The 14146-nt window shown below is 36.6% G+C and overlaps 1 protein-coding gene across 1 annotated transcript in view; it reads left to right on the top strand.

Moving 5' to 3' along the window:
* The window catches only part of LOC148659328 (NT-3 growth factor receptor-like), a 259803-nt gene extending 247726 nt beyond the window's left edge, over positions 1-12077 (top strand). Inside the window, exons 16-17 of the mRNA XM_088641439.1 lie at positions 3618-3776; positions 9108-12077. Coding sequence (XP_088497565.1) covers positions 3618-3776; positions 9108-9293 — 345 coding nt within the window. The 3' untranslated portion in view covers positions 9294-12077. The remainder of the gene's footprint in view (positions 1-3617; positions 3777-9107) is intronic.
* The last annotated feature ends 2069 nt before the right edge of the window (positions 12078-14146 follow it).

Raw genomic sequence — 14146 nt, 5'->3', positions numbered from 1 at the left:
CTTGGCTTGATTCATTTTACAGATCCAAGAAAGACACCAATTTACAGTATATATTGTAACGCAACGGGGGTTCCGGCGGGTGCCCTTGCCGCATTAGGTCGGCCCCTCACCGTCGGGGGCTCGAACCCGGGACTCCCGCGTCACTCAACAGGGACCCAGCCCGGTGAGCTAAAGAGAGATTTTGTCAGTCACATCTTTATTGAACTACTCACAACACTGAGCTGAGAAAACACTGGGGCCAGAACTAACTTAGGCCCATCTGTCAATCTAAAAAATCTAAACATGTTACTTAAACGCTTCAAACACAGCCAATGTGGCAAGTTGCTAGCTTGTCTCTAACTCAACTAGTCAAAGAAATGACAGAAAGAAAGAGAAAAATCTGTGCAGTGTTTTCTCTTTATGTACAGAAAGGAAGCAATGTTACTCTGGCAGACTAAGTGACAGTAAAGCTACACTATATGATGCAATGAAAGATAATTATAGAGTATGTAATAAATAATCTAAATATTTCAAAAGAGGAATTGTATTGTTTATTGCTGTTGGAGACATCATCATCATTTTAAGAATTTTTCATCCATGAGAGAGTGTGAAGATCCATCACAGTACAGGATGCGTACTGTGCTTATTCAGGAGTGCATATTGGATTTTAGTGATTGATTGAGCAATTGAGGTAGTGATTGGTCTTTCAATCCCAGACATGTACTGTATTTTTCTGTCCATCTCAAATATGTCAAAATGGATCCTGATAAAGTGTTCTCCTCTTTGAGATTTTGAAAGGGAATTCTGAAATGGATTGATCTCTAATTGAGGGGTGTCTGTTACTTACAAAAACACCCCCATCCTGCACTTTCTCTGCACAAATGTTTCCAGTTTGCCATCCTCATGTCATGATCATTTCCATATTAAATGTGTGACACTCTGCAGGCAAATGTGAGCTTCCAGTGTTTCAGTTTTGCTACTTTGTGCAGATAGAGATGTGATAGAAATAATAATTCTGGGATTTGTGGGATTCAAAGAAACAAATAGCTTTTTCCTTTGTATCTGAAATTTAATTTTCACCATTTACATGAGGACCAAAAGTACAAGCACTTCACTGGCATTATGGCATTTTAAAAACTGAAAATGTTCTCACTACCACTAAAAATCAATGTACAGTATATACAGTATGTATATATAGTATATTTAAAATTGGTCTTAAGAAACATTAGGCTGATATATTCCATTCTAGATTAAAATGATTTGAGCATCTTGATCAGGATATTACTGTATATACATTGTGCCATATTATTATATGATACAATAATATCAAAATTAAACCTTTGAGACTTGGATTTTAAGTAGATAAAAATATCTTCCACTTGAGCTGGACATGCTTACAAAGGATCCTAGTATTTGTTGATTTTTATTCTATGTTATGTTCTGGAAATAAATCAATAATGTAAATGTGTTATAAGGTATTTCACACATTTTGTTAAAATGTCCACATGGTAACAATGCAAATTATGCAATTCCTAGTGTTACACATCATATCCCTCAATACTTTTATATGAGCTAGAAATATTTAAAAAACACGTACAGTAGATGTATGGCAAAAATCATTTCTGCAAGATTATAAACTGTTTTGTAGCAAATGTTGATTGAATCACAAAATAAAAGCTTTTATCCCCAAAGCCATTTTTTATTCATACTGAGTATTCATATAGCACATGAAATAAGCCTGTAAACAGAAGGAAATATGTCCAGCTGTAGAAATCAGTGTTACCTACTGATATTACCAATATTATCTGCAGTATTACTAATCAATTTACTGATAAGTCAGCAGAATCTTATTAAAGCTATTTTTATAACCTTAACATAAATGCCACAAAATAGTAGACTGAAATGACCAACATTTAATAATAATAATAATAATAATAATAATAATAATAATAATAATAATAATAATAAAAATAATATTTACAGTACAATTTAACATTTTCTCAAATAATTTCTTAATTTAAAACCCACAGATGACTCAGCGGTTCATATTACTTGAGATTGAAAGAATAATGTGAGGGATTGTTTTTCAGCATTTACAGCTCTGGATTGTTTTCACATCCACAGTAGCTGACCAGTGAATATGTATTGAGCTAGAGTGATTGACAATCATTCTGCTGTAGGTGACAATCCGAGCGAATGGAATACTTTCATTCTACAAGCACTTTATGCAGTGAAGAGCTTCAGTACTTACTCTTTGTAAGAGATGTGGTACTCATCTCCTGTGACAACGGAGGCCTCCTGAGGGGGATGGCCACGCCAGACAGAGGCTTAGTAATTCCTTACATCCATCTACCAGCATCAAAGTCCAGGCGGTACCAGTACTTTTGCAAGACCATAGTGGAACAATGAAAGCTGACATGAAGTGACACTTTTGGAATCTGAGAATGAGAAGCGACTCGGAGTTTGAATATGACAAGACTCTATTTCTTGTTTGCACATGTTTCCAGGATCCCCTGCAGTTCCCTATTGGAGAATGACCAGAAGTAGTTTAGGAGGATGAGCATAGCAAAACCCAGGCAGGGATGCCTCAGTGCCCAATATCAATAGATTTACTGTACACTGCAGGACAGTTGCATGCAGTATGCAAGCAAACTACAGTGGTACTGTATGTGAGATCATGTCATATAGGCTTGTTTGTCAGAACATATTCAATCAATAATTTACCTATCAGTATTCAGAGTGTTGATGAGCTTTGCAATTAATACAGAGAAACCATGTACAGTAAATTTGAGGGAAGCAATATTTGGGGTCCTACTGAAGTCTTAGTATTGTTCATTCTTTGCACTGATATGATTATTGCAGAGCAATTGACATGAATAGGAACCTGATTCAAAACAATCCAGCCTAATTTAAGCTGAGTGCTGTGATGATTAATGCATTACTATTTAATTGATTAATATCTGGTCTGCCGATGGCTCAGACAGAGATTCTGTTTTTAAGTCGCTGCTTGGTTAAAACCTGCCAGACAGATTTCGATAGATAACTTTTCCTCATGCTCTGTTTCCTTCTTCAAAGGAAGCTTACTGGCCTCATTGATTTGAACTTTCAGTCTCCAAGGCTAAAATCTGTGATTTTCTGACTGACTTCAAGCCACAAACACTGTATTTACTTTATGTTTACCCTGCACTCACCACAGCTTATTCCACAAACCTTCAGCCTCAAGCCATTTGCTTTCTATCTAACTGCAATTCTTCCGAGAAAAAAAGTATTGCCCTTAACTTCAGTATAACACGTGCAGTGTGCTCTCCACATGAGCGCGATGAGAAATGGTGTTAATACGCATTATGCCTTAGACATAAGCACTTTATGAAGATTACCGATATAAAGTAAAAGCACCTCCTGCTTATTGGTTGATCACACTTATTGATTTTCATCTAGCCTTTTGTAGAAGTATTTTGAGCATATTTTTTTTTTCAAAGCACAGCTGAATCATACAGTTTGAACCACAACCTTTTGAGTAAAGAAAAGTTTTTCTTGAGTCATGGTTGTTGTTGTTTTTCTTCTTTTTCAAACTGTATATGAACTAAGTGAAGCTTTCAGCCCACAACAAGCATGACAAATGCTCTTCTCTCTGGCAGGTCGGAGGTCACACAATGCTCCCAATTCGCTGGATGCCCCCGGAGAGCATCATGTACCGTAAATTCACAACTGACAGCGACGTGTGGAGCTTTGGCGTCATTCTGTGGGAGATCTTCACCTTTGGGAAACAGCCATGGTTTCAGCTCTCCAATAATGAGGTACAGTATGGAGCTGCCTTTGTCCCTCCTCTTCCTTCCCAGGGAAGAATCAGAACAGCTGCAACGTGTGTGTTGTAATACACACACATTCTGTCCAAATAAAATAATAACAACATTGTCCTGTTCCCTGAGAAATGGCTGCTTGAGCTCTCCACTGTACAACAACATACAGTAGTTACAAATGAGAGGAGTTTAATCTGAATTACAGCAGATACTTGATCCAAGGACAACACTGAAGTGTGGTCTTAAGGCCCAAGTGGATAATCTTTTTAGGCTTTGTTAAAAATGTACACTATTTCTTTTTTTTTTCTATGAGTGCCTCCTATTTTCTGTCATAAGGCTGAAGACTATCTTCTTATTGTATGTCTCTGTTGGGCTGAAACCCTTATCCAAGTTGGGCCATGGTCAATGGCTTTATTTAATTATAAATTTTGAGAGAACTGTAAAAAAGTTTTTGTCCAATATCAAGTAAGAAGTGGAATACAGAGTCCGCTTAATGCAATAAATTCAAAAATGAAAGAAAGTAGTGTACACAACTAATAATTCAAATAAACTGGGTACTAATTAGAGGAGCCATTCAGTCAATCCATTTGGTTGCTGGTAGCAGATTTTTTTTTTTTCAAAAGAAACCAGGGAGGCAGAGTAGGGAGCAGAGAGCACAGGAGTTTATTGTTATATGTACAGTACAAGTACATTTGAATTCTTATTCTCATTGATGTCTCTGGACATACACAGTACAACAGACAACACAAGCAATGTAGAGAGTACAGTACATTACAAACATAATAAAAACAACAGGAACAACAAATATATTGTGGGACATATACAGTACAGTAATAAATATGTAGTAGTGAGACAAAAACATGGTAGACTATGCAAACTGTGTACAGTATAGTGCAGATGTGTATTGAGTCAGGCATTGCAGTTAGCTGTCGAGGACGTACTGCAGTAGGGTAGAAAATCTGGGGATCCATTTGTGTATGTAGTGAACCAAGAATTAGGAGACAGTTACTCTGTGATTTGAGCTTCTGCTGTCAGCAACAACAGTCCATTTCTCATTTTAACAGTTTATAGGTCACAAGACAGACAGTGAAATTGCATGATCTGATGCAGTAGCTATGCTGATGGCTCCTTCCTCATGCTCTTCGAGTCTTACTTGTTTTAATTTTATATACCGCTGAATTCAACAGCAGAGAACAATGGAGGGAAAAATATATCCTTATGCAAACAACTTGTATTAGCAACTGGACATTGTTGGCTGGTCTATGGAAATCATTTTAAAATTTTGCTTCACTGGCTATTTAATAGCTGTATTAGATAAATATTTCTATGTTGAGTTTAATTTTAATTTTTATTAATTAAAATGATTAAACATTTTGTGCTTGTGAAAAGGTTTTCCACCTTTCGACTTTTCACATGATCTAGTTAAAACAAAACAAGGTATTCCCAAGGAGAGTCCTAACCATTATATTGTACAGTACTTGCTTTTGGTATACAGTATGTTTACCAAGGCCAGTATGTGAGCTTTTAAAATAATCTTTTTTTTGTCTCTATTCACTAGGTTAGCTTTCACTTTACCATGTTTACATTCTGCTCTATTACACTTTGCAATGTACTGCAGTATAGTTTTGTTAAAAGCTTAGTTGCCCTGCACTGCACCCTGTCAAGTACAATAATGTCTTTCTTTCTCTTAACTTTAAAGTGTAGTAGCACAGCGTTTCCCTTTCTGGAAGCTATAATCTGTGACAGTGATGCACCTGTGAAAAATAAAGAAGTGTGTGACTAGCAAAGCTGTCTATTTTTAGTGCACCCTTTGTGAGCTTCAATATGTTTAACCTGTAGGAGATGTGATTATGATGGTGATTACAGTTCTTGTCATGTCTGCATTACCATTTTGAAGCCACACTACACAAAATGCATGATTTTGTACTCCAGATACAGTATTTTGGCACATCTGTGGTTGAAACAAGTAGGGTGAACGTCTTTAGACGAAGAGTTGTAGGCGTTTGGCCTACATTATCTAAAAATACCATGCAAAAACAAACATTTATCAGGGTGTTCAAGGTGAGCACTACTGTATAGTGAAATAAGTGACAAAAAAGATACTGTAATGTCATCAGTATGTAAATGTCAGGTGAGAAGCTGGGGTTGTTCATCTTGGAGGCAAGTAGCAACAGATGTGCAAGGACAGTTGCTGTCAAAGTGATCAGCAACATCATCCACGACGTTTATCTGATTTTTTAGTCCTGGATCAGATTTTCTCTAAATGTTTGAAGGTACAAATCTAGCATTAGATACTGATGCAGCCATCTAGAATGTGAATCAAAATCCAATACATAGACTAGCTACTGTTTTGAAATGTAATGTGACTGTACACTATTTTTTTTCCAAAAGGGGGATTGCAGTACATGCTGTGAATGGAGCCTGGGTTGGAGCTTAATTTTTTAACATGCCAGGTGTTACAGAAGTTCTCAAAAAACAATGAATTTCATGGAATGACTATTAACTAATCAACACAACTGATATTGTTAACATTTCAATTTGTTGTGCAAAGAACCCTTTGAATTACTGCAGCTATGTGTGGTTTTCAGACAAATTGGTCAGTATTAAATGTTTGTTAACCCTTTCCTGACCTAATCATACTCTATGCATACTAGAAACATACAATTTCTTTAAATATAATGATTACATTGCTGAGACAGGATTACATTGCTACCACAAGTCCAAATGAGATATACCAAATTAAAAAATGTTTTTTTGAATTAATTGCAATATCCAAAATTATTAATATGTGTGTATACTTTAAATAGTAAATACAAAACAGATTAATTATATGTAATTAAAATGTAATTATATAAATATAAATAGTAGCTTAAAATATCATAAAGCCAATAAACACACAAAAATAACAAAGAGGCCAAATTAAAATAAAAGTTTTATGTAGTGATTTTAAATGACTTTGTCAAAATGTAGTGCTTACTAAATATTTAGTAAGTATTGTAAATAGTCAGTACCTGGTTTGGAAACCTCCTAGGAAAAAATAAGGTTGCTGCAGAAAATGTTGTTAGTGGGGCCACTAACTGCCCCACTAACTGCTCACGTTGCAGTATGTGTAGGTTCTAATGCCCCATTATAGTGACAGGGACACTAAACTGTAAAAGGACCGTTCTTCGGATGAGACATAAAGCTGAGGTCCTGACTCTCTGTGGTCATTTATAATTCCATGTCTAATAGTAGGGGTGTTACCCGGTCAAACTTCCCATTGGCCTTTGCCTAACATGGCCTCCTAATAATCCCCATTTATGAATTGGCTTCATTACTCTGTTCTCCTCCCCACTGAGATGTGTGGTGAGTGTTCTGGCGCACTATGGCTGCCATCGCATCATCCAGGTGGGGCTGCACACTGGTGGGTGATGAGGCGAGTCCCCATTACCTGTAAAGCGCTTTGAGTGGAGTGTCCAGAAAAGCACTATATAAGTGTAAGGAGTTGTTATTATTATTATTAATGCTGATTGTTTTTATAACAATTTTATGACTCTTTTCCAGTATGGAGGGAAATGCAGATTGTTTATCTAAATCTGGGACTGTTGTTCTTCCTTTTTTGTCCTCACTGCAAATTTACAGCATAAACAGTAGATCGTTCTTCCACTGAAGGACAGATGTCAATGTTAATATCACAATGTCACAGGCATCACCAAGCCCAATAATACCCTGGCATTGAGACTGCACTAACCTTAGTGGTACTATACCTGTTGGGTGCTGTTAAGTTTTGGTCAAAATCGGCTAAAGCCGATGTCAATACCTGTCATTTATGGACTGTAGAGAGGTCTTTGTCACTTCAGGCTTCATAGCATCAATGCTTATCCATGTTCTCAAAAACCTCATTGATCTTTTGTGTAACCAAAAAAAAATGTGACAGACTAATCTAAACTTAAATATGTGCTATTTAATGGGGTACATTTTTCTCCATCAATCTGTATTTGACCAGCTTTCTGCCAACTCTTCTCATTATGTGCAGACCCAGACTTGTTGGACAAAATCAACAGAATAAATCAAAGTCAATTCAGTCACACATGCTGAAAATGTACCCATAGGATCAGCCAAAGCATTTTATAAATACATTTTTTTACAAGAACCAGTCTTGTGGATTCAGATGTACAGTAGTTTAATTGCAGGGAGGTCAAGCCTCTCTCCCTCTCTCCTTAGTCTTAAACGCTTGTGCTATCTGGATTGCTCTGTTGAAGAAGAAACCGTTGATCCAAAAGATCCAACAGCAGTCAGTTGAATTAGAAGGGGTACGGTGGGAGGTATAATTTGTTTTTACAGTTGCCCCACTATTGAATTAATTGCAAATACATACAGTAACTTTAAACTTTTCTAATTTTATAGAGCTTAAATAAAGTAAATTAACTACAAAATGCATTTAACACATTTAAGATTCAAAGAAATATATCTTAAATGAGATTTTGTTTGTTAGACCCTTAAATTTATAATAATAACCCCCCCCCCCCTCCCCATCCCCAAAATGTTGTAGGTTTCAAGTAACTAACAAAGGTGATGTCTAAAAGCTGAAGATGGTGCTAAAAAGCACTTACCAAACAATTGATTTAAATCCCTCAAAGTCTGAGGGTCAGGGTCTGAGAATCTCTACCAATTGCTTTCTATATTGCCTGAGCTGAAATCATTCAGGAAATAAGATTAGCTATGGATGGCCATCTCTCATTCTTCTTTCTTACTGTACAGTATGTGATATTCCTATTTAACACAGAAAACAAACTGTCTCCTCCAGACTACTAAAACAAATAGACATGATTTCATTTTATTTTCACCTCTGGGAACATCCTTGTGGGAGACTGGCTTCTTTGTGTCCCTTTTTGTCTCTGTGACTCAGTTGTTTTAAAATGTGTGTTGCAGGCCGTAAACTTGGGAAGTCTATTTATTCACTGTACTGTAGGTCAGTTGTTATACTTTTATCTTTCGAACATGAACCAGGAAATCTATAGAGAAGCGACAGATCTCTTCTCTTAGCCCAGCAAAAAACTGGACATGGTAAAATTAGCTTTCTATGACTGAGTGCTTATCATTGTGCTATTTTGACAGGCTGTATCAAAGATCCCTGCAAAAGCTGAAGACCGGCACCTGCTTTGATGTAGCTGTGGCTTCTTGTGTTTGTTCTTATCTGAGATATATTCAATACTTGACTATCATGAGCAGCAGGAAAGAACTGAAAGCATTCGAGGTCCTTGCCTGTGGTAGTACTGTACATCACTGCATTGGTTCCTAGGTGCCATGCTGCCAAGGGTTCTGACCTGTGTTTTCTCCTGTCCTCAGGTCATCGAATGCATCACACAAGGTCGGGTCCTGGAGAGACCCCGCGTGTGTCCTAAGGAGGTCTATGACATCATGCTGGGCTGCTGGCAGAGGGAACCACAGCAGAGGCTAAACGTCAAGGACATCCAGAAGATCCTCTATGCTTTGGGTAAAGCCACACCTGTGTATCTGGACATCCTGGGCTAGCAACGGCTGGGTTTCTTGCCTGTCTCTCTGCAGCAGGTGGACAAATGCAATCCAGGAATAACCAAACAACGTGTACCTTACTACTCCACAGTCAAAACACCTACATGACGGGGATGGACTTAAGTGCCTGCTACACCTTTCGATACACTGGATACCAGTCTTTACAAGGAAAAAATAAAGCACTTTTAGATTTTGTTTACCTGCACATAAAATGTACAGAATTATACCGTGCAAAAAGGATACATCTTTTATTCTTGAAAATGGCCTCCTTCACAAACAAACAAAAAAACCCTGAAGAAAAACAACCAAGGAAACCGATATGTTTGCTTTTTAGTATCCAGACAGATGATGGAAGATTCGACTGCCCTGTGGTTTTTATTTTATATAATATATATATATATTTTTATTTATTTTGTTGGTTCGTTAGTTTGTTGGGTATTTTTTTCCGAAGTGTGGATGTCTCCCATGTTTGTTGCTAAGGGTGTGTCACTGCTTGGAAATGACTGCTTACAGTGGCCAAGTCAGGCAGGTGGCAAGGACTTCCTGAAGAAAGCCTTTCTGCCTTCTTATTGGTTGGATTGTATCCCTGATGCTGGAAAAGGCATCAAAAGGATTTTCCACTGCAAAGGAAAACAAATCAGTGAGAGTAAGAACTCTTAGCAATGAGGAACCCACAGGTCAATCTGAACAACCTAATTTAATAATTCAATGTATATAATGTAAATTTATATAAGTGTCACAGAATTATGTTAATTTATTTCTTTCCCTTCTTAGATTATTTTAGTTCCTTGGAGTGCCGTTACGGTGAGTTATTTCTATAAATATTTGAGAAGATTTTCTCACTTTTGTTTGGCCATTATCAGAGAATGTATGTTTTTTCAGTTAGAGCACCTCATTTCTGTCACACAGGTACACTTATAATGTGTAATCTTACCTTAATATTGGCTGAGGGTCACATCAGTAGCTGAGGCATCAAGTGAGAGAAACTGAGAGACGCACGAAGAGGCAGTCTGTGGTAAGGAGCCCCAGATGATCTGAGGAAGGAGCCCTTATAAACGTTTTCTTATTTCATGCTGTCAAGTCACAACAGCAGGTGACATACCATTGCACTTTTTGTTCCAGTGCATGTCTGGTGTTTCCTGGAAAGACTACCTAGTGTAAAACAGATACTCCTTCCCCAACCATGGCTCATGTGTTTAATGGAAATCAAAGGGAAGAGCAATACAGGAAAGCCACATGACTTCATTGGAAGAAAATATGGAACATTTACCTGATGGTAAACTAAGAAAGATAATTTTCTTTGTAGAAACACCAATTAATGAACTCAGTGTGAAAGTATAGAAAAGCCATTTTCTATCCACTTTTTTTTCCATTGATGCCTTTGAATCCCTATATCCAGAATACAGAATGGGGGTTCTAATGAGATTTTGACCCATCCCTGTTGTGTAATTATGGAAAGTCTTCATAAGGTGGACAAATGTATAGGTTGACAAATGTAAATATTACTCAGTGCCGATTAATGCCTAATTTTACAGTGATACAGTATTTGTCACATAATCAGCGTTATACCTCTTACAATAACATTTTCCAACTCGTAAAGCATGGCTCAAGCATCAACATTAGACAGCATTTACATGATAAAATTAGAGTTAATAACATAGCTTTATGCATTAATACAAGACTGCGAATCCTTCTTTTGTGTGAATTAGGATCCATTAAAAAGTACATTTCATCCATGCAGCTGTCATACCTACCTCCCATTTCTAAGACTTGGAATCCAGATCAGTGTCACACCTGGTACTGTATGTTTAGTATTACATGGACCAATGTAGACATAAGACTGGCATCCTAAGAATGTATTATATGAAGGATTCTCATGTGTAGAGTTAAACAGTCTTTCAGCATAGGCTGCCTTATTCTCAAGTGGTAGTGGCGAAAAAATAAAAAAGCTGTAGAATATCCTATAATCCAAGTGTTCTTACTAATCCTGCTGAATAACAAAGGGAATTCAGTCTTTAGATGGGTATATCTTCCATGAGAGCTCCATAATTCTCCACTGATTAGTACTGGCTTCAAGGAAGATTGAACACAAAGATTAATTACCTGATGCACCTGTTGCTTTATGTGCAATTCACTTGTTTATACTGCAGAATTTCTTTAGAAAATTATTTCACATCTAGCAAATTTACAGTATTTTCATGTGAGCAGTCTGGACAACTTTAATAATCTTATTATAGGATGTTGCTAAATTAACACATTTTATTGACAAATATGGAATCCCCACGGAGGGACAAAATACAGCAGTAGTCCCCCATGTTGATTAGCTACTTTTGCAAAGCATAAAGGAATAACACAGTTTCTAAATTTCAAATTTTAAAGCAGTCTAATGGTAATTCAGGTTCTAGTGGTAATTGTATGAAGGATTACAGACTCATTATCTTATTTTCTTCAATGTCTCCAAAACCAATTTTCAAGAAGCGTACATTTATTACGGTTGTATTATACACTCTTTGATAATTTAATGGTCTTAGTCAAAACAAAGAGTTTCTTTTGTTTTAAAAATGGACAAAGTCCACCTTCCACGTCACCTTAATATCATCTATTTATTGTCACCTCATCATAATACTAACCTTGTTTTTGGTTACCATTTCTTGTACCATGTGTTTTGTATATTAATACTGTAGGTACACTTTTAAAAATTTAAATGACATTTAATTTTGTTATGTACTAGCTATGTATTAATGTTATATAGAGCACATAAACTGCAAAGGTGTCTTTTACAAAGATGCTGATCTGTCCACTTAAAACATGTCCAGGAGTACATATGTCTATAGTTTGTGTCACGTTGTGTGCTGTATAAAAAGTGAGCATTATCTAAGGGATTAGTGCAATAAATGAAGCACGCACATGAAAAAGATTATTCAATCGCTTAGTTAAACTGGTAATGCCTGGGACATTCACAAAACATGGAGTACACGTGGAGCCCAAAACTGAGATAAAATATGTAGATCATTATAATCATGTTAGTATATAGTACATGTGAGGCCATAGAATGTGAGCTTCTATACTGTAGGTGAGTTTATTTTATGAAGCAGTCATGATTATTTTAACCCTGATGGCTTCTGATATGGAGTTCAGAAATCCTAAATAAAAGACCTATAAGAAGCTATTGAATCATAGTAAAACATTAAGATGGATACTCTGCACTAAAGATTTTCAAACACCTGTCTTTATGAACTGTGTCTTTTAAAAGAGCCAGTCCATCTCAGCTTTCCACTCTCTCTGGAAGCATACTGTAAATCATTCCAGCATTCCCTGAAGTGGCCATTGCTTCTTACATTCTTCACCTCAAACTGAGGTGTGAGCACATTGATTCCACATTGATGTCCAATTTGTTAAAACATTCCTGCCTGTTTTTTTCATAAGTTATGGGAGAGTAACTGAGATATATCAGGTACTTTCCTTAAGGCCTGAAAATGAATGACTTGTTGGTACTTTTCGCTCTCAATCTGGCTGGGTGAAGTCACTGTTTAGTTGTTGTTTGCCCTGTAGCACTGTCTCTCAGCCCTGTAATTTGAAATAGAGGAAAATAGTCCACATCTGAAGACCTAGGTCTTAAGGTCCAAATCTTGAAAGTACATCTGCATTTTCAAAGATAATGCTGTCTTCATAGAAAGGGAAATTGCAAAGCCTTTTCAAGACAGTACTGAGATACACACTCCTATCTGATAAGATGTCCTTTCCTTTAATATTTATGTCTACAGTGTGATTTAGACATTTATTCGGAGATCCTTTGATAGAGTCACTGCATCAGATAATTTTCAAGGCGGCCTGTTCTCGTCATTGAAATGTTGTAAAGGAAAGCTGCCCTCAGTAACTCCACAAATCTTTCACACTTGGCTGCCTAAAACTAAGCTAAGTTTTAATGGAAACATGCTTCCTTAACTGGTTATAATTTTACAAAAAAATCCATCATTGGCTAATTCGCTAGGGGCACTCTACAGAATTTAAACAGTGCATAAAAAAGTCTTCATGCTGAATTGGACGCTAACTGGGGAGAAAACTGACAAATTTCGCTTTCAGCTTCAAAAGGTTATAGACTGAATGTTCAAAAAACAAGGTCTCTTGTACACAATTTTCCTGATCTATCAACCTACTGTATGCTGTCCCAAGGAGGGTGATGTTAGCAAAAAATAAATCAAAGAAGTAAAGTCATATAGTTTTCAATGGCATATTGGATTATGATCCTTCTTACTGAAATTCAGTAATTTGCCTTACTTACTGAAACTGGCATCATAGCATTGCTTTTATGTTATACTATGTCCTGTTTGCTCTTCTGAGATTCAAATTTGTATGTTATTATTATGCTTCATACGAGTCATTAATAAATTAATTGAGAGGTCACAGTATTGGCCTATCAAATATCACATCTTGATTTCACAAAATACAATAAAGGATAAATGTCATAGCTACTGAGAAAAAAAACAACAACTTGCTTGTTCAATGGAAAATTTAATTGCAAAGAAGAAAATAAATACTGACAAAGCCATCCCTAGCAATACATTTATGAACAGGGTGAACATGAAGAAAAGCAGCAGATTTTTGTAAGTAATGAAAAGAAAGCTTTCTGTATTGCTTGTTTTATGTTAGAGGTGTCTTTAGGCTTGTATTCCAACAGAGCTCAGTAGCATTGCTTAACGGTATAGTGTTGTTCTTCCCACACTGGAAGATACACCCACTTTATTTTAATAGGATAAGCAGGGGGTTATAAAAGCTTCTCTTATGGAGGTTTTAGCGGTTTCACGAAAGGACAAGAAAAGGGGGAGGGATATCTCTAGGTACTTTCTTGGTTG

The sequence above is a fragment of the Lepisosteus platostomus genome, chromosome 7 (genome assembly GCF_059453375.1).
Source record: "Lepisosteus platostomus isolate fLepPlt1 chromosome 7, fLepPlt1.hap1, whole genome shotgun sequence".
Classification (NCBI taxonomy): domain Eukaryota; kingdom Metazoa; phylum Chordata; class Actinopteri; order Semionotiformes; family Lepisosteidae; genus Lepisosteus; species Lepisosteus platostomus.
The sequence above is the reverse complement of the archived record's forward strand: the minus strand, read 5'-3'. Positions and strand labels throughout refer to the sequence as shown.